Source organism: Echeneis naucrates, chromosome 9, assembly GCF_900963305.1.
Source record: "Echeneis naucrates chromosome 9, fEcheNa1.1, whole genome shotgun sequence".
NCBI lineage: Eukaryota > Metazoa > Chordata > Actinopteri > Carangiformes > Echeneidae > Echeneis > Echeneis naucrates.
In genome coordinates, this window is record NC_042519.1 from 18790398 (window position 1) to 18812455 (window position 22058).

Consider the following 22058-nt stretch of genomic DNA (forward strand, 5'->3'; position numbering starts at 1 on the left):
CTAACAGATTCTTGAAGCCAATGTGGAAAAACTGCACAGACCCACACACACCACCAGAGCCCAAAAGGGGCTTTGGTATGTCTTGTAGGAACAAGTGAGATAAAATGATTTCCAGTAAATTGTCTGAGATTGCTGCTGAGAGAGGGGGTCACTGGTACATATCATGAATTAGGCAGCCTGACTTTACCTCTACAGCTCTTCCTCACAGGCATCCGCAACTAACTGAGCAGCAGACACTGACATATATCATCATCCTCATCATCATTATCATCAGTAACATAATCACCCTAATCATCAAGCAGAGGAGATTACTATGGTATTTGACCTACAGGAGCACAAACACAGTGTGGTGTACGTATAAGAATAAACAAGGATCACATAAAAATCAGAACTGCAAATTCGAGAATCAATTCAGATTTCTTCAAAGCTCAGGTGGGTGATTTGTGTCTTTTCAGTTTCCATAATGTTCTCAGGTGGCAAGATGTTTAAGTCATTGCTATATTCACCTGAGGACATGGTGAATTAACATTTTTCCATGACTTTTCTTGAGTCGTCTTAGGAGCCAAGACGGTGATGGTAAAAGTAAATTAGTGTAGATAGAGGTAGTTACAGGTAACCCAACAGTGAAATAAGTATTGGGATTGTAACGATATCCTAATAATAGATACTAATAGTAAATTTCAAGTGTTTCAACTTATTACTCATTACAAATAAAATTCTATATTGTAGTGAAAGGTATTCAAAATATAGACATACAAAATATATAAGTACAATATAGAAAAAAATTCCTCTAATGTTTGACATTTTTATATAAATCAATGCTGCATATTTTCTAAGCTTTTTCATTTAAGGTCTCCATCATAGAAGTAACTGTAGCTGTCAAATAAATGCAATGGAGTAAAAAGAGTTCCTGAAACGTACAGGAGAATATCCAAAATTTGCCTTAACAATACTGTCACTGTGCAGTACTTGAGTAGCTGTACATCACACTCTGCTGCTGGTTGTAAAAAACCTGCCATAATTCTTTCATCAAGGCTGGTATACCAACGGGTCAAAGTAGTCACTGTGGTTGATTGATTGATTGATTGATTGTTGGTTTCTACCTAGCAGCACATGTGTTAAGCCATTCAGCTCACTGAAAACATAAGGTCTGGAGGCCACGTTCCGGCGTAAGAGCTTGATTGTGTGTTGTATCTATGGCTAAATGAAACTGCAATATACTCCTGCAACTAACTTAATGGAAACTAAAAAGGCATGAGGCATAAAAATGAGGAATGGTGGTCTTTAGGGGCCATCTCTTGGCCATTATTATAAAAAAAGAGTAAGGGCAATGTCTGATAAATAAAACAATTTACAGTCAGCTTAAGTATTAGGCCTATATAAACTAGAATACATATCAGGAAAATGATAATTAGTTGCATGCTAATAGACAGTGGAAACACGTGTTTGTTACAGCACTACAAATATCAGAAAGACAAAGACAGGGGGAGTCCCACTTCCCTTGTTGGAGAGCGCTTCAGATGAAATTAAACAGAGCAAATCCCTCAGGGCAGTGGTCAAATAATATGGCAATAGTCACAATAATGCCAATGATAAATAATATTTTTCGTTTGGAGTATGTGATTTATTAATTATGTGTATTTTAGACCGTTATAACTGAAAAGCTTTGTTTTAGTAGTTGATACACTGAAGTCTATATTTTAGCAAATTGGCTGTTCCAGTGTAAAAGGTTTTTGATTTCCTGGAAAAAGAAAAAAAAAAAACTACAGAGGGTCTCAATCGTCCCTGGTCTCCCTTTTTTGACGTAGCTCAAAGGAAAATGGTAGATGGATGGACGAATGAATGAATTAGTGGTTTAGGTCTATTACTGCAACGCAACCATCGATGTCCAAGTCTCAAGAATGGAAACACGCTGCTCATATCTGCACAGTCAAACTTCCTCTGTGATGGAGGGAACTCATCAGTGTGGCGTACCTGTCCTGACGTCACGCTGTCCGCGGTGCTGAAGCTGTGACGTAGCCGCTGCCGTTCATCGCGCAGCCTCTCCTCTCCGGCCATTTTTCCGCTCCGGGCTAGCTTGCTAACAGCAAAAGTGTCCATCAGCAGGAGGTGGGGAAGACTGCGGGCGGCAGAGAGAGGCGGTCAGATCGAGGGAGAAAACCTTCCCTGGAGACTCGGGGAGCTCATTCAGATAGTCAGCTGTTATTTAGAAAGGCTACGCGATGTCCGACTTTGACAGCAACCCGTTCGCAGACCCGGACTTCAGCAATCCCTTTCAGGTAGCTAACTTAGCCGGCTAACGTTAGCTCAGAGGCCAGTATAGCGTTAGCATCCCTGCTAGCTGTCTTTGCTACTAGCTTGACAGCTAGCCAGAGGTCCCCCGCCCCCCCCCCCCCGGCTAGGCAGCATACCGAGCTAAACAACATCCACATTATTTGTCGACCACACATGACGTGGTTATTCGTTTTTGCAAAGCTAAGAGTGATTATCTAACAAGTTATAACCGAAGCAGTTTGTTTTCAACGCTGCAATAACGAGAACAAAGACACATGATGTTAGCTAGATAGCTCCTAGCTACAGTTAAGTTAGCTGTATTGCTTTACTCTTCGTATTGTTTTTTTATTTCCCACGCACTGTGTGGCCTTTTATTTTATCTCCAAAATCCACAGGAACGCTGACTTCGGGCATTTAAATGTCTAGTCGAAGTCGCATACTGTCACATAGATACACAACACATTCAGCTACCTTTGCATTAATTGAATACACTGCTCGCACGAACGTCGTTGGAAACTGACACCAATTCTGATATACCGCCTTCCTGTTGACTAATGGCTTCCACTTAATTCGTTAAGTAACGACAGTGATTGCTTCTTTGACTTCTGTTTAGCGTCTTATTCAGCGCAGGCCAGATACAGACAGCGGGCTCTTTGTGTGTGTGCAGGAGCAGTCAGTGTTATTAGATGGTAAAATGTGTTCTGCTTGTAAATCGTCCCTCACCTTCCATCAAGCTTCAGAGCTTGCCGGCAGTCTGCCCGCTTCACCTCAGCAGGTGATTTAGCTGCTAAGCCCCTCCCCTCTACACCTCCTGGGTTCGTCAGTGGGCGGAGTTGAGCTGCAGGCTGTTGGGCTCCTCGTTGGAAATAACAGCACCTCAGACCATGAGTGGTTGTTCTGTCAGAAAACATGCCACTAACGGCCTTTTCAAGTCACAAACAGCTACAATATCAAGAAAGGCAAATTGAATAGTAAAATGAATTGTTTTATTGTTCTTCATGTACAACTTGCCCTCTATTTACACCCTACCTAATGTCAACACAATAATAACTGGCCTCAATATGAGAGTTAATAGACTTAATTCATGCAGACCAGGTTGAACAGCCTGTTAAGCTTTTCGTTTTGTGGTTGCAGTTTTTTTTTCCCTCTGAAACCCTCTCTGTCCTGTAGGATCCTTCAGTGACCCAGGTGACCCGGTCTGCCCCTCCTGGTGGTCTGGAGGAGTATAACCCCTTTACAGACGCCAGAACGGTCAGCTTCAGTAGCATCGCCATAGTTGAGAGTGTGTCTGCATGTGTTTGTGCGCTTCTGAGTCAGTGACCTCATTTTATACACTACCCTCTTTCTCTTTTCCTCCACCTCTCAGTCACAGAGGATTTCACAGACAAATTATGACTGTGGCCTAATTACAATGTTGATTCAGGTTCTGTCTTTTGATTGCACAAATATTAACATAGTGGGTCTATGCTGGTTTACAGGCAACTCCTGGAAATCCCCCCAAAGCCACTCCTACCCCTTCCCAGAACACACAACCAGCCATCATGAAGCCAACAGAAGAGCCACCATCTTATTCACAGCTACAAACTCAGGTATTACTCATAGAGACAAGCTCCTATACACAAACTCAACTGCTTTTATTTTTTCAGGCTAGGTTAACAACAGCTGTCAGCATTTAGACTCATAAAACTATAACACCATATAGACTCTGTTTTCACTTATGATTCACGTTTCCTCTTGTCCTTCATATACTCATCTGTTCTCTGATGGCCCAACAGCGGCGTAATGAGGTATTGTCATTCATCTAATGTCTCCTGCACCCCTTCATGTCACTCTCTTGGATAGTTTGAATTAATTAAATGCATTTCCACACCTGCAGCTTCTCCTTTGCAGTACAGTTTTAGAGGTAGTTTAGTACCTATTGAAGAAAACAAGGAGTTGGTCAACAGGCGCTGATTGCTTTTCCAACCTTAACCTCTTGTCCCCTTTCTAAACTAACACACCCAAGCTTACCTGAGTGGAAAAATATGTTTTACTACTTACCTTACCGGATATCATAGCCCCTGTCAAATGCTGGGTAGTGAATTTTGAGAGCATTTGTGTGTCTGTGTTAGGACCAAGCACGCGCTCAGGCTGAGTTGTTGAGAAGGCAGGAGGAGTTGGAGAAAAAAGCAGCAGAGCTTGATCGTCGGGAGAGAGAGTTACAGTCTCACGGAGCCGCGGGAGGTCAGTCAGTTCATCCGTCATCCACTTTATATGCTCACTTTTCTCACATTAATCTTGAGAGTCAGAGTGGTCAGCCGATCAATGCTAGACTCGTGGCAGTGTGGCAGAGAATCAGAAAATTGACATGCTTTTTTAGTTTTTGGTTGTTGTTTTTTTTGGTTTGGTTTGTGATGAACATTATTACTGAGTTGCTTACACTGGTGGTATTGTGTGTAGAGCACATGCCCAAAAACACAAGGCTACAAAGTCTTTGTCAGCAGCGCTGGTTCAATTCCAGGCAATATCATTTGCCACATGTCAGTCCCCACTCCCTCTCTCCCTATTTCCTGTCACTCTTCTAGTTATCTTAACTAATAAAGGCCAGAGTGAGTGATCAGAGCAGTGTCATCAATGCAGCAAAGTTGCATTTTTGTATTTTGCACAATAACTCTTTCAAAGGCACTTTATTTTATACTACACAAATTTCAGGAAATGTTTGTATAACTCTTTACAGTATTTGTAAACTGGTTATTCATTAAAAGGAATAGTTCAATCAAAATTTTAATTTGTAAGTGACTGACCATGCTCTCCTGTTCAACTAGCTTGTATTTCATATAAAAAAAGAGAGAAAGAAATTTTTGTTTTGTGATATTATCATTATCGTGAAAATTCTTAGAAATATTGTGATATCAGTTACGAGCCATATTACCCACTCCTATCATCTCAGGGTCAAACCTCTCAATGTTATAGATAGTTAATCATCCAAACACCTATTGCTTTCATCCACACAGGGCGTAAGAACAACTGGCCTCCCCTGCCAGGGAACTTCCCTGTCGGCCCATGTTTCTACCATGACATTGCAGTGGACATTCCTGTTGAGTTCCAGAAGACAGTCAAGATCATGTACAACCTTTGGATGTGTAAGTGGATTACCTGTCACATCCCACAGTGGGTCGTATTGCAACTCTAACATTCCCCAGGAACCAATAGATTTATAACACGAACCTATAAACTGCATTGTGACAAAAGCCAAACACTTTCCAGCACATCTCACCTCAAAACCTTCAAATAACACTCAGAGAAAGTCTGTTATCAAGTAGACACATGAAAAACATGGATATTTGTTTTTATTCATAAATCACACTCTCATTTTGTTCTGGTATTCAGGGGATGCTAAAGATTTTCACTATGGTATTTTGATTTTAGTTCATGCAGGCACACTCTTTGTGAACATGTTTGGCTGCCTGGCCTGGTTCTGTGTGGATCCATTTCGCGGTGTCGATTTTGGCCTGGCCATGCTGTGGTTTCTGCTGTTCACCCCCTGCTCTTTTGTCTGCTGGTACAGACCGCTCTATGGGGCTTTCAGGTAAGCAGATACATGTAGAATAACGACTGCTCCAAGTATGAAATGAAAAAAAAAAAAAGTGAGCAGTTTTTTTTGAAAATGTTAGTTCCATTCCATTTTCCACTCATTCTCCAACCCTGAATTTACTCATTTTCAAGGATATTACCTGGGAGTGCTATGTAAGGATATGGATAAAGTTAGACTTTCACAGACTGACAGAAGTAGAGAGGAATTAATGTTTAATGGAGGACAAAATTTGAGACAGAACTGGAGAAATGTCTTTCAGTTATTTTATTACCTCCATACTGCCATGCCTCACTACCTTGCACTCTGTCTCCAAACAGGAGTGACAGTTCATTCCGCTTCTTTGTCTTCTTCTTCGTCTATATCTGTCAGTTTGGAGTCCATGTTCTACAAACAATTGGCATCGCTGGCTGGGGAACATGGTAAGTATTTTGTGCTTTTACTCGTTTCTGTACAACTGTGCGCTGAAGTTCCTTCACATTTTGTAATCCTTTGATTCTGTCAGTGGCTGGATCGCAGCTCTAACTGGCCTGAATACCAGTATCCCAGTGGGCATCATCATGCTACTGATCGCCGCCCTGTTCACTGCGCTGTCTGTGGGCTCACTCATTATGTTTAAAAAGGTAACATCATCACTAAATATTCCATACTATGAGAAACTAAATGGAAGATGTTAAAAACAGATAAAAATTTTTTAACTCTATGAATAAATTTAATAACAAGTGAAATCCTGTCATGTGTGATCGCTGAACTTGGCCCCAGCTGATTTCTTCACCCTTTCTCTCCAGGTGCACGCACTCTATCGTACTACTGGTGCTAGTTTTGAGAAGGCTCAGCAGGAGTTTGCAACTGGAGTCATGTCCAACAAGACCGTTCAGACTGCAGCTGCCAACGCTGCAGCTAATGCTGCATCCAACGCTGCTCGTGGGGCCTTCAAACCTCATCCATAAACTGGCGCACGCACATAGGGTACATGCATACATACAAGCATACACACACACACACACACACACATGCACTGAAAAGATGGAGATGCACAGCTCTGGTCCTGCAGGTTCTCTAATCAAATTGATTTAATTTATGAATGTTGCAATGGTAAGATTGCCCTGAAATGTAAGTAACAGACAAGGGACCAGAGCTGTCCACCGTCACTTCACTACAACATTATATATCAGTAAACACTCTCCACCCTGTCTGCTTTTTCAGTCAGGTGACTGCCTGCTCACGTCCCTTGAAACGTCTAACTAAGTGAATCAAGGTGTTGCTCAGAGAGTGTGTGATTTCATCTCTACACTCTTACTCCCTTCTTTTGCTTTCCCTGTTCTTCCGTCCCCCTCGAGGTGACCCTAGGTCAGGCAGGGATGGCAGTTTAAGCATACCTTATTCCAGTCATGGTGATGACCTCCAAACAGCTTTCTGCCTGGTTGATACAGTATAAAATCATGAAAAGTGATAATCTGATCATGGCGTTTTGCACATAGTTCTGTTTTCCTCATCACATTCAGAAAGTACAGTATACACCTTGCTGAAATGGCTGGGCCTGCGTGTGAATGTTTACTACAACCTCAGAAAATTGTCGTTCTGCTTTTTTTTTTTTTTTTTTTTCCACCCAGTATTCTATCATTTAGATCTGAAAGGCAAATTTTACCTTGTACTATATCTGTGCTTCTATTCTCAGACCACTGTCATTATAGTAAAGCTTAACCCACATAAATAGGAATATATTTTATGTTCTTATTTAAGGACCTGCCCACAGCTCCCAACAGAGCTCCAGCAACAGTTCTCAGTTGAATTGTTACCTCTCTGTGTGCTACTTTGATGGACAAAGTGGGATGGGTCGGCATCTCTGTGGCTGACTAAGATCTGAGGCTGTTCTGTCCAATATCAGTGTTTCCTCAGGCTACGGGGTTAACTGGTCCAGGAGAACATCTCCATTTGTCCCTCAGTTTCTTCGAGAAGCAAGCTGTAACGTAACCTGCCGTTGCATTTGGATCTATTTTCAAAGATGCACTGAACACCATGGCCAGTAGGTCGCTGGCTCTCAGCACAAACCGTAAAGAGTTTCAGTAAGAGGGGGAAGTCTCTTCTTCTTTTCTGTATGTGTGAAATTAACAGACTACTACATGGCTCTTACTTGTTTCTGTAGCCCTTCACCCCTGGTTGAAAACTAACGCTGCTATGATTCTTAGAGCTGCTCGGACGCAGGCTCCTGCTGTCCCGTTTCCTATTGAAAAGGAGATACCATTCATAGACTAAACTCTGAGAGAAGTGATCTGCCTTTTCTCAATGAAGAAGACCTGGACAGCGATAAAGCTCAGATTCCTCTCAAGACTATCCTGTGCAGACAAAATAGTTAAAACACTGATACCGTGTGTGTGTGTGCGCCATAGCCACTAACAGTCCATTTACGTTTTTACTGAAAAAGAGTGAATCCACTGATTTCTCAGTGTTGGATTACTGACGTCAGACATTTCATAGCCAAAATAAGCATTCCGCTAACCAACAAGAGAGGATTGTCCTTGATACATTTTCAATGATATCACTAAGATACGCTCATTTATACACAACATTAACAGTGTTATTCACTAAGTTGTACAGACATCTGTCACTAAAGTGAAATTTGGAATATGGACATATTGACGATGAGTGTCTGCAGATGTGCATGATAGATGACTGATGACTGCTGTTACTACGAACACGTGAACTCAACACAATAGTTGATGAAACACTCCTGTGAATGCTACCAAGGTGAAACTCACTAGTTAGTCATGACATAGTACACTTACTTTGCGGCAGTATTGTTTTTTGTTTGTTTTTTTGTTTTTTAATCCATTGCACATTTTTTCATTTTGCGTTAAAGTTAGTGCAAAAGACAGACATGTTTTTATTTATGGTATAATTTATGTTGTTTGGTTTGATTTTTAATAATGTATTATGTTTGTGTGGTTTTGTAATGACATGATCATAGCATCAGCTAGATTTAAAAAAAAAAAAAAAAAAAAAGAAGCATTCAAAGACTTTGCAACTTGATCCTGCAAGAAGTGTGCTTGTGTGGAAGAGGATGCTGTATGATCGGTATGGAAGGAAAAAAAAAAACCCTCAAGTGTTATTTCAAGTCCTGAAAAGCTGTGAGAGATCAACCAAATGTCCATACAGATTTGTTTTTAAATCTCGCTCTGTGATGTGCTCCCTTGCCATGTTTCGTTTAAACATTCTACACTTTCCTTTGCGACATAACACCCACGACACCACAGTTTGAAGCAGTTGTGTACTGAAGCCATGTGACAGTGGGGATTTGTGCGATGTATTTGGGGAGCGTGTCTGCAGTACAGAAGGACGTGTTAAATGGTTGCTGACACAATACTGTGTTGTACTGACCTGTAACCATGTTATCTCACTGAATCAGAGAAGAATCTCATTCAAAGGGACACTTGTATATTTTGTAAAGTTTAAAAATTCGTCCCCATTATCAATCATGTGTAAAAAGAAAACGTAATGCACTCTTGTCTGGCCTTTGTCGCATGTGAAATAGTTTGAGTTTTGTATATTTATGGTATTAACATGAAATAAAATTTGAAAGAAATGTTTGTGTACTTACATTCAGAAAACCATTAATTTAATTTTACGATCAAAGAGTTGATGTCCTGATTTAACAGTTTTGAGGGGAAACATGAAGAAAAACTTAAAAGTGTGCAGCAAAACTTAGGGTAAAACTCTGGTTGTTAAATGCTGGAGCGACTTGTCGTGTTGTTGACCTTCCACCTCTAGATGTCAGTGTTTCCTAAGGAAGTTTAAATTTACCAGGAAAAATAGGAGGTACAGGAACAGTCGTGGAAGTGTGTTGCACATTTAGCACATATTCATTTATAAATCAGGGCCTAGTTTATTTGAGTACAAAAACAGATTGTATTTCTACTCACGCAAATCACCCTCCCACACACGCCGTTACTCTTTTGTTAATGTAACAAAAAACTGCGGACTACGTATTCATTTCCTGCACTGACAGACTAGAAATGCTTTTTAATACAAATCAATGTAATCATCTCACTTTTCAGTCTAATCCTCTCAGTCAATTTCACTCTCACATCAAACACACTATGGTTGAATTATTGCACATCTCATCTACAACAAATAAAAGCACAGCATCACATGAATTATTTCAGATTTACAGCGACCTATCAGATGACATAAAAACTCTGTAGAAGATTCAACAGGTTTGTTTGTTTTGTTTTTTTTTTGTTGTTTTTTTTAATTTTCACATGTATTTTTCCTCCATTTTCTGAATTGGTCTGCTTTGAAAAGCCAGACCTTGTTTGTGTTTGGTTCTCTTGTCATCATAAGGAAGTTCATGATAAAGTATGGCACCATCTGCTTTATCTCCCTGTGAGCACACACACACACACACACACACACACACACACACAAACACCCATGAAAGCTCCGCACACTGAAACGTATTTGCAAGTCTGTTCTTTTTCTCCACACACTCTGTTGGTTATTAGGCTGCAAAAGACCCACAAACAAACCGTTTAACAAGAGGAACTCCCTTTGAAGTGAACAATCCCATTAGTGGGACATCTAAAGTTAACCAGGGTGTCTTCGCTCTCCTGCTTTGCCACAGAATCACAGCATATGGACGTTTAATCCAATCCTAACAGTTAGCCTTTCCCTCTCACTCACACACACACACACACACACACACACACACACACACACACACACACACACACACAGAGCATTGTTAGGCATTTTGAGAGCACATCTGCAAGTATTTAGTGGTTTGTTGAGGTTTGCAGGTGGAGCGTGTGAACAAACATTATGATGACATTACAAATCTATGCACTGTTTTACTGGCACTGTTTAACCTGTCCACAATAACACTAATCTCCTGCTATTCCAACACAGTGGCATGTTTAAGGCAAGAATTATTACAAAAATAAACTATTTTGATAAGAAGAAACTCAGCGAATAAGTGTGAATGTTCCTTTGACTCAGGTCGCCATACCTAATGACTTTTAAAAAATGGTGTCGTCTAATGTTTCAACAATCATCTGGTTTGATCCAAGATAGCATTAAGAAAATCAAAGAGGTACAGGTGCCTGTCCGAGATGAAAGAACACCAAGGATGATTTCCCAAAGGTTTCTAAAGGCTCAGAGCAGGCATATCAGATTCTTCCCCTCCTCGATCTCCTCCTGAACCTTATCACTGGAGGTGGCGATCTCAGCCTGCGCAGAGAGAACGGCACACAGGAAGGTGGCCAGCGTCCCTCCTATTGCAGTGTAGAAGGCCCAGCCAAGTGAACACTGAGACGGCCTAAAGGGCGAGGCCTCTGGTCCGCAGTAGGCGATCACCTTCTCTGAACCCCAACCAGCAGGGTACAGCATGAGGCCCACCATCAGCAGCAGGCCTAGAGGGACAGCAGATGACGAGACGAGGGTTTTAGTCACGTACATGTAAACATCGGGGCTGAAAGTACTAACAGATCACAGCACAGCTGGGAACATGGTGACTCAGCTCTGGTGAAGACTAAGCCCATTTTTCAAGCTGACAAGAATTACATTTGTGTTGAGAGGAGAGGTCCTATTTGAACCTTCCCCCGACAGTGATGTCACGTAATGATAGATCTGTTCCTCGACAGCCCTGACCAGCCAAACACCCGGGGGGGGGGGGGGGGGGGGGTCATGAGGGCTCTTCATCTTGTCTGTGATGTCATGTTAACAAGCATATGTGTTGTTTACTTTGGTTTAGTCACATTTAAATGTCTGAGAAAATAAAAACTAAGCAGATGAGGACCTTGTCTTACTCTCTCACTCTTTTCCCATATTTTCTCGTTTGCTCTCAAGTTGTGTGGATGATCTGGGAACCCCCCCACAGACAGAGAGAGGTGTCTCACCTGCGATAGCCTGGAGCAGTCCGCAGATGTTGAATATGCTTTTCTTCAGGATGCTCTGGAAACACAGGCTGAAGATGGAGATACAGGCCACGCACCCAAGCACTAATGTCCCTGCTGCTAGAAACAACATGGCAGCCTTCCAGAAACCACTGGCCACCTCCTCAAACGTCCCAGCGTAGGGCCCACAGCTGACCCCTACTCCCCGAGTCCCGACACGAAGGCAGCGACTATAGAGGCCAAGAGACGGACGGTACAGCCCAGAGTCCACGCCTGTCCCACCGGAGGCTGTCCGGGGGAATCCGAGCAACCAATCAGGGCTCATGAAGGCAATGAGCTCAGCGAAGGCCACGATAATACTGAGCAGTGTCCAGAGCATGGAGCGGCACGTTACAATGACATGGCACATGGTGTTAACTCTTTCTGGGACTGTTAAAGCCAATGAATTAAAAAAAAACAAAAAACAAAACTAAGTCTTGAAGTCGGTTGAAATTCCTTCAGTGTCAGAGCTTTGATGATGGGGAGTTTAAATTCCTTTCCTTACGAAGACAGCGGTCCAGTTGGCTCCCTGTTCAGATCCAGATGGGCAGCTGATCTTGTCAGGATGTTTCCCTCCTCCCCTTTTCGTCTTCAAGGCAAGGTTTATCCCAAACAGCTACAACGCACCGAAGCAGCTTCCCTCAGCCATTATACCATCTGAAAAGCGCACCTATGAACGAAGAGACACATGAGGGTCAAACAGAAATCTGTGTACATAAGTTGTGGGAGTAACTGACGTGTAAGAGGGGGGTAAGGGTTAGAAAGAAGGCTGATTGCACTAATTTCCCATCCACTATGACTCATCGAGCTCCCTTGTGTTTTCTGGACCCCCAGCAGGATGTCCAATATGTACCACTGTCACCGTGCTCGCACATCCTCAGGCATTATATTCCCACACTGAGCTATATTTTAGCGAGTGCAGCATTAGAAATGCCTCCAGATGTTTGGTGAAGTCATGGTGAATCATGCCCACACGTAATTACGAAGATGACAGAGTTAATACCGTTGTCATTTACTCATTGTTAGGTCTTTGTGCGTTTGATTTTTATGTCCAAATGACGGCAGCCTTGTGAGTTTTGCTGCTGAGAAGCTGTCAACACAGGTCAGAGCAGAGCTCTGTTACAGCATGCCACATTTCACAGTAATGCCAGATCCTGACTGATTTGGCAAACACAGCTGTATCTCCATACTCCAGATCATCATTTAGACTGCAGTCTTTTAAATAAATAAACTGGAGGGAGCTGTTATTGGCTTTACTGTGACATTCCTTTATTTTCGAGGCGGCAGCGAAAAAAAAAAAAAAAAAAATCTAATTTCCTTGTTCTTTATTCAACAGCAATCAAAATTTGATTCACAGTCAGAGGAGTGTCTATGAGATGTGTTTTTGAGTGCTTGTGTTTTGGTTCCAATCAAAGTGATTCAGACACTGTTGCTATGTTTTGGTTTGTTTGCCATGTCCACATTGGTGTTGGCAGAGCCGTGGTCACGTGGGAGCATGCAACTGTGTCACAGACCCTCTGATGTCATGATCCGGCATGATGACACACACAAGAAACTATGTGGGATCTGGTTTAAATACAGCACAGTTGTCTCTGCTGTGTTGGTGTGTCCCGCTCTGAATGGAGCCATTTCCAGGTCTGTGCACAAAGAAAGAGGCTGGGGAAAAGCTAAAGGGTCTATCCACCTAAAGAACAAACGTGTCTGATTTTATCTATCCATATAGAGTGTTGATTTTATCTGTCCATGTTTTATGACGCCAGAAATTCAGCGGCAAGTCGCATATTGGTCGCAAAGACAACCGTTTTTAGTCCACGAAGAACTCTGTTCAGTTTTGCAGCAGAGGCCTGGCAGTTCAATTTGTGAGCTAACCACAAAGAAGCAATATAGTTTAAATTATTTTTCCACTATTTCTCTGGCTTTGGCATAGGAAGAAGATGTCCTCATCTGCAGCTACGCCTACAAGGCTCTACGATTGTTTCTCCAATTCATTACTGTCAATTAGCACAATACAAGACCTAAAGACATTTCAGCTGCTGTACAAGAAATAGTCCTTTCAATCTGTTGACAGTGAGATTTGCGAGTGGCGATTAAAGCCCGATCCAAGGTGCTGTTGAATTCTTCGGTTCTGTGAGCAACACAAACTTAATTTAATTTACTTCAAGTATATGAGGGTGGTGCAGAAGTCTCACTTAAAAATGTGACAGTTATGAGAAAAATAAATCAGTCTAATAGATTCATAACTTTCACACAAATGGATTTGGAGGCTTGTTAAACTGATGATAGTGGACTGTGTCATCAAATTATCTGTAATTCTTGCTGGATGTGTCACTCTGCTGGTGATGAAAAGTTCAGCACAAAAACACTCATTAAGTAACTCTTGGTGCCCCGAGGGGAGTGAGTGTGGTATTTGGTTTCACAAAACATCCCCACCAGCTTCCACTCACAATGTAAATCACCCCTCCACATCTGTAAGGAATGAACACTGATGTTGAACATTATATTGTCTGATATGATCTGAGTCAGTTCAAGGCAAAACACTTCAGAAATTTCCCATGCTCCAAAATAAGTACTATCTCATGCAGCTAAAAAGGCTTAGCCCGTTGATTCATCTGATGTTGAGGTCAACTAGAAACAAGCAGAAGTAGGTCGTGATAAGAAAGTCGCAGGCATGACAACATCTGAGGAGCAGGTATGAGATCTGAAACAGCTAAGGTGCAGGGGGTGGGTCAGTTCAGCCGGATTTCTAAATGTGCCGACTTCACGGTTTTTGTTCTCAAGTGGCTCTGCCGCGATTTGCCCAATTTTTATTTCTTTTTTTTTTTATGGGAAGATTTATTACGCTCGTAATTGTGCGCAGGTTTGTTTTGTCTTGAGTCTGACAGTGATGCCTATCTGAAGTCTTCTGTTTCATCATATTCCATCTACTGCAGGATTTCAAGTTTGCTTTTACGCCCTACTCCCTCAGCCAAAATACATGGTGCACATACAGCTGATCCATTTCGAAGGTAAACTAGATTCCAGTTACTACAGTAGAATTACAAAGCAACGTTTGTATTCATTATCAGCTAAAAAGGAAACGTCAGAAATAAACAGGAAGCAAACAGGAAGCATGAGTGTCTGTCCGTCAGCCTGTGAGGCTCAGTCATACATTTAGAGGAAGATCTGTCAAGATATCATCCTACATACTAAACTGTCCTCCTTCACTCGGGTTTATGCAAAATGCATGTAAGATTTCTCTGAAGAAACATTTTTATATTTGTAGTAAAAAAAAAAAAAAAGAAAAGCCAGGATACAATTCAATTCGATCCGGTGCCCAGTTCTGTATCACCAACACTTAGAACAACCTAAGAATACAGAAATGTAGGGTTTAAAATAGATGTTCATCTTGAATAAGCATATGTAAGTTAATTGTGGACCATTTAAGATCACACAAAGCATGTGGACCATTGATTTAGTTTTTAGCCCCCCAGGCCACAGCTTCATTTTGACTTTTCTGTTTGCAGCTGATTAAAGTTCATCCAGCCGCAGGCCCGAGGCTGTCTGTTAAGACTAAAATGCCCACAAATTAGCAGCTCTGTCTCTTTAAACTACAGAGATTGAACCTAAACATACCTCGTCAAGGCGGTCTGCAGGCACCTCGTGTCCCGTGTGATCTCCCAAAAGCACTTACAGGAAATCTCTACTCTCATACATCATCATGATGTTCTGTTGGTTCCCTAAAGATTTCTCTCAGAGGTAGGTTTTTCTATTTAGGCAAAGAGTAGAGAAGCTACGCTCAGACATTGATTTTGATTTGCAGCTATTTAAAAAAAAAATGGAGAAATCTGAGATTCCAATTGACACATTTAGTGGTTGTATGTGAGTGTGGTTGCATGTTTGAATATCCTGTCTATATGCAGATCCGTGTTTGTGGTGTGTTTCTCTGTGTGTGTGTGTGCTACGGAGTCATTAAGCATGCAGAAAGGTCACTACATCCTGCAAATGATGAATACTTTCCGCTTGTTTGCTGCTTGTTGAATAGATTTCTGGGAAAGTGCTTGAACAGCACGACCTTTACAAGGTCAAGATTTTCTTTGTGTTCCTATGAGTACTGACGGAGGGGTATTTTACACGGCACATCACAGACCCTCAGAATTATGACTTATTCATACATTGAGGCTCAGGCGCTGTGGGTGAGAGGTCTCTGCCTCCCAGTTTGCTTTAGATAGATGTGTATCTTCAAACTGTCAGATCTTTGTTTCTGCAGCTCTGTGTGTGCCTGTGGAGCCACCGTCATAGATATGTATCATCCCCAGAGCTGACAGATGAGAGAGTCATATGTTTCTTTCAGGACTCCTCTGTGACGCTCAGTTTGACTGATGACACGGCGGATATGCTTCAAGATGAAAGCTCAGGACTGATGTGGCTCTACGTCGACTCTGGAGCTGCTCATTCCCACACCGCTCTCCTGTCCTGACTGAAACAGAGCTTGCCGTATGAGATTATACACATGTAATGAAGGCCTGAAGCCAACTTACACACAGTTTTCAAATCCTTCGTTCAGCGGGCCAACATGAACAGTCTCCCTGCTGCTATGAGACAAGTTTTGTCTCACTGGAATATACAAAAAATAAATAAATAAAAATACAGCGCATGAGCCAAAAGCCACCCATGTGGACTAGAACTTTGGCTGTGAAAAGCTGTTGGCCAAGCAGCCCGTATGCTCAATAAAATTTCAACTAATGAAGCATAACATTAGTTTGAGTCGGAGACTTTTCTAAGCCCAAGACAAAAGAGGTGGATATGAGGCAGACAGTATGTGGGTCAGTCCGTTGGCTGTTAGTTAGAGGAGGCTGCCGATGTAAATCTGGAGTAATTGGTCTGAGCTATCAGCAACAGCGCTGGTAGCATGCCAAGGTGCTGAGGTAATGAGTGCTGGCCACCGTAGTCATGCAGGGAGAGTGATGCTGAATGAGGACTGACGGTGGGTGGCTGAGCGCAACTGACCCAGATCGTACTGCTAAGAGAGAATTAGACTCAAGATGTCACAATAAACAGTTCCATTCATGGACACAAATTCAAAAAATTGTGGGAGATGATGAAAATGCTTTAGTTTGTTTGTGATGGGTGTGAGCTGGTCCCAGTTTAGAAAAGGGTGTTTAAGCTGGTGGATCACCCACCCAGATCAGATGACCCCCCCCCCCCCCCCAGCTGATTTGGGTTGGGAGGACTCCATTAGCTCATTTTTCTTGACTCACAGATCCTGAACCAGAAACCTCAAACCAAGGCAATCTGTTCCTTAAGCAGCTTTGCCCAGTCTGGTCTGGTCCGGCTGTGCATCTGGACCAGCCAAGAGGAAGGCCCTCAAACCAAAACCACATAAAAGGCTGTTTCCCCAAATTCAGGGCAACACAGCGACTCAAACAAGATGTGGACAGTGGGCAAAACGCAGGCCACTGATGAGAGTATAATTCCCCTTGGTATCCCAAAGACATGGAAAAGAAAACCCCCATGAGATATGAAACTAGAATGATACCAGTCAGAGTTGGGCAGGACCAAACAGATCCCTCCATCATAGAAGAATGCAAGCAGCTGGGCTCGATGTGGAGTGACAGAGAATGAAGCACTGTGGCTTGAGACTGAACGTACACCACCCACACACACACACACACACACACACGAGAAACCATTACAGCCTCAATTTCCCAATCAGTTTCCTATTAATCGTAGTAGAAAGGGTTCATTGGTTCCTCAAGCCATGAGCAGAGCAAATGACGTACGAGGAGCAAGCCGTAACATCAGCCGGTACAGAGACACCCTCGCCTGCAGCGCTGGGTCGTATATTTTCATCTCAGCTCATTTGTTTGCCTTCGGCAGTTTGAAGAAGAGCAGACTCGGGAATTTGGGTAACCCAAACCACATCTTCTGTCAGAGTTTGTGCAACAACAAAAAGCAGATCAGAGAATTTACACTACACTAATGAGTTCTGCATCATGGCCCACTGAGATGGTCACACCCACAGCTGTAGCCTCAGGGAGGCAAACATCGACCTGCTTTCACAGTCAATGTGGCAGTAAGTACGGAAACACACAAATCTGTGTGAGAAAAGCGAAAGATGGACCAAGCACAAAGAGTTCTCGTGGATCTTTGTCAGAGCTCACAGATGTTGTGAAACAATCCAAGCCGCTCTATTCATCTTCTCCTTGTTAACCATAACCATGTGAGTCACTGCTTCTGTCACCCTCCATAAACAGCGAATGACAGAGATGCAATGGGACAAAATGTTTCCCATGGATCAGCATTTACCACAACATGGGTCTCATCACATCAGCCAGCGAGCAATAGCAACTACCAAATGTATGTTTAGTGCTGCAGCAACTTTAGATTTATTTTACAGACCTAGATTAAACACTATAAAACAATTCAAGCCATTAAAAGTAATTCCCCGACCGTGCTTTAAGGGCGAAGCAAAGGCAGCAGTCCTCGGGGGGAGGCTGCAGGTTTTGGTGAAAATACCAGGGCCCCAAAATGTAAACAAGTCAACAGTGAAAAGCCATTCAACAGCATGCTCCGCAAATCCAGCCCACTTTACTGACACAAGAACACAAAAACAAATACACACTGATAAACTGTGAAAGGTGCCAGCCTGTGCTCACTCATCCAGGCTTTAATTGCATGAAAACGCATGACTTCCCCCCAGAGAAAAGTATCAGCTAGGCTCATTTGTGCGTGTGTGTGTGGGTGTGTGACAAAAAAACGGCTGAATAAAATCAACCCTCTTCATCTGACGCGGCTCAGCTCAACAAAAGCTGCACAAAGAAGTGCCGACAGTGGCCCCCTCACTCACTCTTGAGCTCTGAGACATGTCACCGGTGGCCCAGAATGCACTCCTTCATGCTCAAAGACGGGGCCACTGTGGGCCCCAGCCCATTCAGTCTGTGCAGCACCCCCGGCCCCTCGCTCCCCACCCTGACTTTGTAGCGGCCCCACAGTTTCTGATGCACAAAGCCCCACAATGAACCTCACATTTCACCTACACAAAGACAGACATGACATGGCCTCACTCCTTTCTCTTCAGCTTCTAAAAAGATGTTGGATTCACACGAAAACTCTTTCCTTACTTTCTTAAGAAGCCCAAACTTTCTCTTTGATAAGGATTTTTCACGTGAACTAATGTTGCTTAAGCTGCATAATACATGAGGTTTGGATGTGCCATCATCCCCCCCTGTGATCTATCGCAGCAACTCCTCTGCCGCTCTGTGACCACAAACGTTCATCTCTCCATCCCTGACTTCAAAGTCCTTCAAAAGAAAAGACCCACGTAAAACAGTGGCAGCAAGAAAAACATTCATTAGTGACACTTTACACATGATTTCACTCATGAAGATGAAACCTTTAGTCACAGAGCGCACTGCTCAGCCTCTGCACAGTTCTCTGATTTAAAAAAATAGCCCGGTTGGTGTCAAGATTAATCCAAACTTAAGACAGAAAACCTGCATTAAACCTGAGAGCATGAACGTGGAAAGACTCTGCTATTTACTAAACATGAAAGAGCAAGGACACTAAAGAAATGCTTCAGGATTCAAATAATTAACAGTGATTTCCCCGAGTGCGGAGTGCCCACCAAAACATCTCTGGAGAGCAAGAATGCAGACAGCACGCACAAGTGGTACTTCATATAATGGCTTCATCAAAAGAAACGCACAACCATCTCAGTGGTTCTTTAGCATATTCTGAGATTCTGCTATTTCACGTTTTCTACCACCGAACTTCCCCCCAAAGACCTCTCACCCTCCACTGCTGTTCAAAACGTACCCCCTCCTCTGCTGTCTGTTCATCAAAATGAAAACAAAACTGTTTAAGGTTTAACTCAGCAGCTAAACTTGTTTTTCTCACCATTTTAAAAATACTCAGTATCACATTGCTCCATCACTGACATGTGACAAGTTTGCACTTGTCAAAACTCACTCAAGGAAAAGTAGGCAGAGTGGGCCAATCATAAAAATCCCTGCATGGCAACATGGCAAAATGCCTCCTCGAATTTGTTTGTTGCATTGGTAAGTTTGCTTGGAAGTGTGTGAGTGTTTTTGTGGGCAGATTACAAATGTGTTAAACGCCAGAATAGCGATTCCCTCATTGTGCTTTTGGCTTGCCCTTGAACCCGGCTCGAATAAACACTGAAGATTTTCCTGGTTTTGTTTAGTTTGTGCTGTAGTACCACTTCCCCTCTCAGTGCAGTGTGTATCAGGGCGCTCCATGGGTGGCTCTCACACACAGGGACCTCCTCCCTGCACGTTCAAGGACGCTGGGATGTGGTGGAAAAAGAAGTGGAGAGCAAAGGCTGCTGTGTGGACATGTGAGGGACACACTAAGATCCAAAAACACAGCGGTGTGTGATGGCCCTGAGGTCCAACTGCTACCAGATGTTGCACCAGCAGCAAATGTGGATATGACACTTTTTCTGAGAAGAAATAGCCTAAATGTGACTGTTCGGATGGGCTGCAGGTGAATTAACTTTACTTTAACTTTAACTTTACAGCCAAAGCTGAGAAAAGAGCCCAGCTGATCAGGAAGTCCATCCAAGAGCTACACTTTCATTCATGAAAGGTCCAAATGTGCCAGTCAGTCATGGAGCAGATGAGTGACAGCCGTGCAGCAGCTCCCTCATGGCTCCTGGTACTTACGGGGACTGGAGGTCTCTGCAGCCGCGGCAGGAGGACTCGTCCTCGGGTTTGAATCGCTGATCGCTTCCCGGGGTCAGTCCGGCTCTCCGGTTCTCTCCGTGACTCTTCAGGACGCTCCTCTCTCTCGGCTTCCCCCTCTCACAACACAAAGACGGGCACACCTACAGCCTGACGTCGGCCTCCCCCCCTCCTCCCACTTTCCCCTCCCCCACCCGGTGTCAGACAGCCAGTGAGAAGTAAAGTTGCAGAGGAGATGAGAAACATGATGATGATGATGATGATGACTTTTAGGATTTCAGGATTTTTCCCATACACTCCTTCGGCTTTATTCACACTTTCCTTTTCCAGCTGTGTGAAAATAAAACGTCCCTGTTTTCCAGATAAGATAATGACTCATTGAAACAAGATCGACGCAAATTTCTCCTAATCAGAGAAATAACTTCCTGCATAAAAGTATTTCAGATAGATAGGCAGTCTCATTGTGTTTGTTTATGGATTAATTAAAGTGTTAGTTTTAATTAATCAAACTTTTTTTAAAAGTTGAAAACTACTTTTGACTTTTAACTGAGTTAGACTCAACACATGGAATAATTCAGACTTGACTTTGCTCTGAGTCTCTATTTTATTTTTCTTTGAACATCAAGTTTGATCAAGTTTGATCTCTTAACAGTGATAAAACAGTCCCTCAACAATGAATAAACAAATACAATTACACACAGCCATGAAAGTAAAATGTGTTTTTGTGATGTCTGGCTCTCTGAAGAACACACTTGACTTGTGAATTGTGGCTTTAGTTTGACATTTTCAGAAATACAGTCATTCCTTTTCCTGCCAGTAGTTAACCCAAGTGAAAAACGAAAAATTGCTTTTCTAGCTGAATATTAAAAATGAAGCTAATGCCACCAGACAGTTGGTTTAGCTTCGCAGAAACACAGCCAAGGGTAAAAAGGTCGCCCGTCCCATTGAAGAGTTTTGTTTTTCACTGTGCGCTGCTGCAACACTGTGGGACAGATAAAGAAATTTGAATTTAAAGAACTTAGCTTTTAAGATTAACCAAACAAGATATCACATGGTCATTAGTGAGCTTTAGAGCTGCTGGTAGGTGCATTTTCTGACTGCTTCCTGTCATTGTGCTAAGCTGAGATGACAGCTTCACATTCACTTCATCACAAAGAAGAGGAATTTGATGTAAAACTGCTGTGTTAATGCCCAGATTCTACTTTGACCTGACAGATCTGCTCACTGAAATCACCAGACAACATCGTCTCCACTGTACGCAGGAAATTAGAAAAACCACCTTCTGTGTTTTCTTCATTAAAGGCTCCAGAAAAGATTTTCAAACTTAAGCTCATGTTGAATCTCCTTCTGCGGACAAGAGACTGTTTTCTCTCCTCACTAAGGAGGAAGAGCCAGAGACATGAACCATACTTATTACATTGTGGTTTGTGGAACGGGGGACAACTCAGGAAAGACTGTCACACTGGAACCATATGAAATTCTTAGGGAGAGAAAGCGACTACAGCAGGAAGCAATGAATGACGCTGGGGCCCAGCTCCATGTTTTGAAGGGCTGTGCAGCTTGTAAGAAATGTTCAACGGTGATGGTGATGGTGATGGATTA

At 42.7% G+C, this 22058-nt stretch overlaps 3 protein-coding genes across 7 annotated transcripts in view; 1 reads left to right on the forward strand and 2 right to left on the reverse strand.

The window, feature by feature from the left end:
• The window catches only part of LOC115048340 (homeobox protein orthopedia B-like), a 70996-nt gene extending 67954 nt beyond the window's left edge, over positions 1-3042 (reverse strand). For both annotated transcript variants that reach the window (XM_029509731.1, XM_029509728.1), the window contains exons 1-2: positions 2998-3042; positions 1975-2119 (exon numbers count right to left, since the gene is read on the reverse strand). The gene's annotated coding sequence lies outside the window, so the exon portion shown is untranslated. The remainder of the gene's footprint in view (positions 1-1974; positions 2120-2997) is intronic.
• On the forward strand, positions 2064-9002 carry LOC115048338 (secretory carrier-associated membrane protein 1-like). 4 transcript variants are annotated; one of them, XM_029509721.1, is made up of 10 exons: positions 2064-2279; positions 3445-3525; positions 3753-3863; positions 4050-4061; positions 4386-4497; positions 5268-5396; positions 5683-5842; positions 6166-6267; positions 6351-6468; positions 6634-9002. In XM_029509721.1, the coding sequence occupies exons 1-10, from the start codon at positions 2223-2225 to the stop codon at positions 6793-6795; spliced, it is 1044 nt and encodes a 347-aa protein (XP_029365581.1). In that variant the 5' UTR covers positions 2064-2222; the 3' UTR covers positions 6796-9002. The 4 variants fall into 4 exon arrangements, with proteins under 4 accessions (XP_029365581.1, XP_029365582.1, XP_029365583.1 ...); XM_029509722.1 differs by lacking the exon at positions 4050-4061; XM_029509723.1 differs by lacking the exon at positions 3445-3525.
• A 1021-nt stretch (positions 9003-10023) lies between these two features.
• Positions 10024-20574, reverse strand: LOC115048341 (LHFPL tetraspan subfamily member 2a protein-like). Its single transcript, XM_029509732.1, has 3 exons — positions 20439-20574; positions 11740-12445; positions 10024-11253 (listed from the first exon to the last, which is right to left on the reverse strand). Exons 2-3 carry the CDS (start codon positions 12143-12145, stop codon positions 10997-10999), a joined length of 663 nt encoding a protein of 220 aa, XP_029365592.1. The 5' UTR covers positions 12146-12445; positions 20439-20574; the 3' UTR covers positions 10024-10996.
• Between the last annotated feature and the right edge of the window lie 1484 nt (positions 20575-22058).

What these genes read in the sequence shown, in the direction of transcription:
- LOC115048338 (XM_029509721.1), top strand. Translation starts at nt 2,223, where the DNA reads ATGTCCGACTTTGACAGCAACCCGTTCGCAGACCCGGACTTCAGCAAT. An exon ending in CATGTACAACCTTTGGATGT is followed by an intron (nt 5,397 to 5,682) that starts GTAAGTGGATTA and finishes TTTTGATTTTAG; the next exon opens with TTCATGCAGGCACACTCTTT. An exon ending in CACTCATTATGTTTAAAAAG is followed by an intron (nt 6,469 to 6,633) that starts GTAACATCATCA and finishes CTTTCTCTCCAG; the next exon opens with GTGCACGCACTCTATCGTAC.
- LOC115048341 (XM_029509732.1), bottom strand. Translation starts at nt 12,145, where the DNA reads ATGTGCCATGTCATTGTAACGTGCCGCTCCATGCTCTGGACACTGCTC. An exon ending in ACTGCTCCAGGCTATCGCAG is followed by an intron (nt 11,254 to 11,739) that starts GTGAGACACCTC and finishes CTGTCCCTCTAG; the next exon opens with GCCTGCTGCTGATGGTGGGC.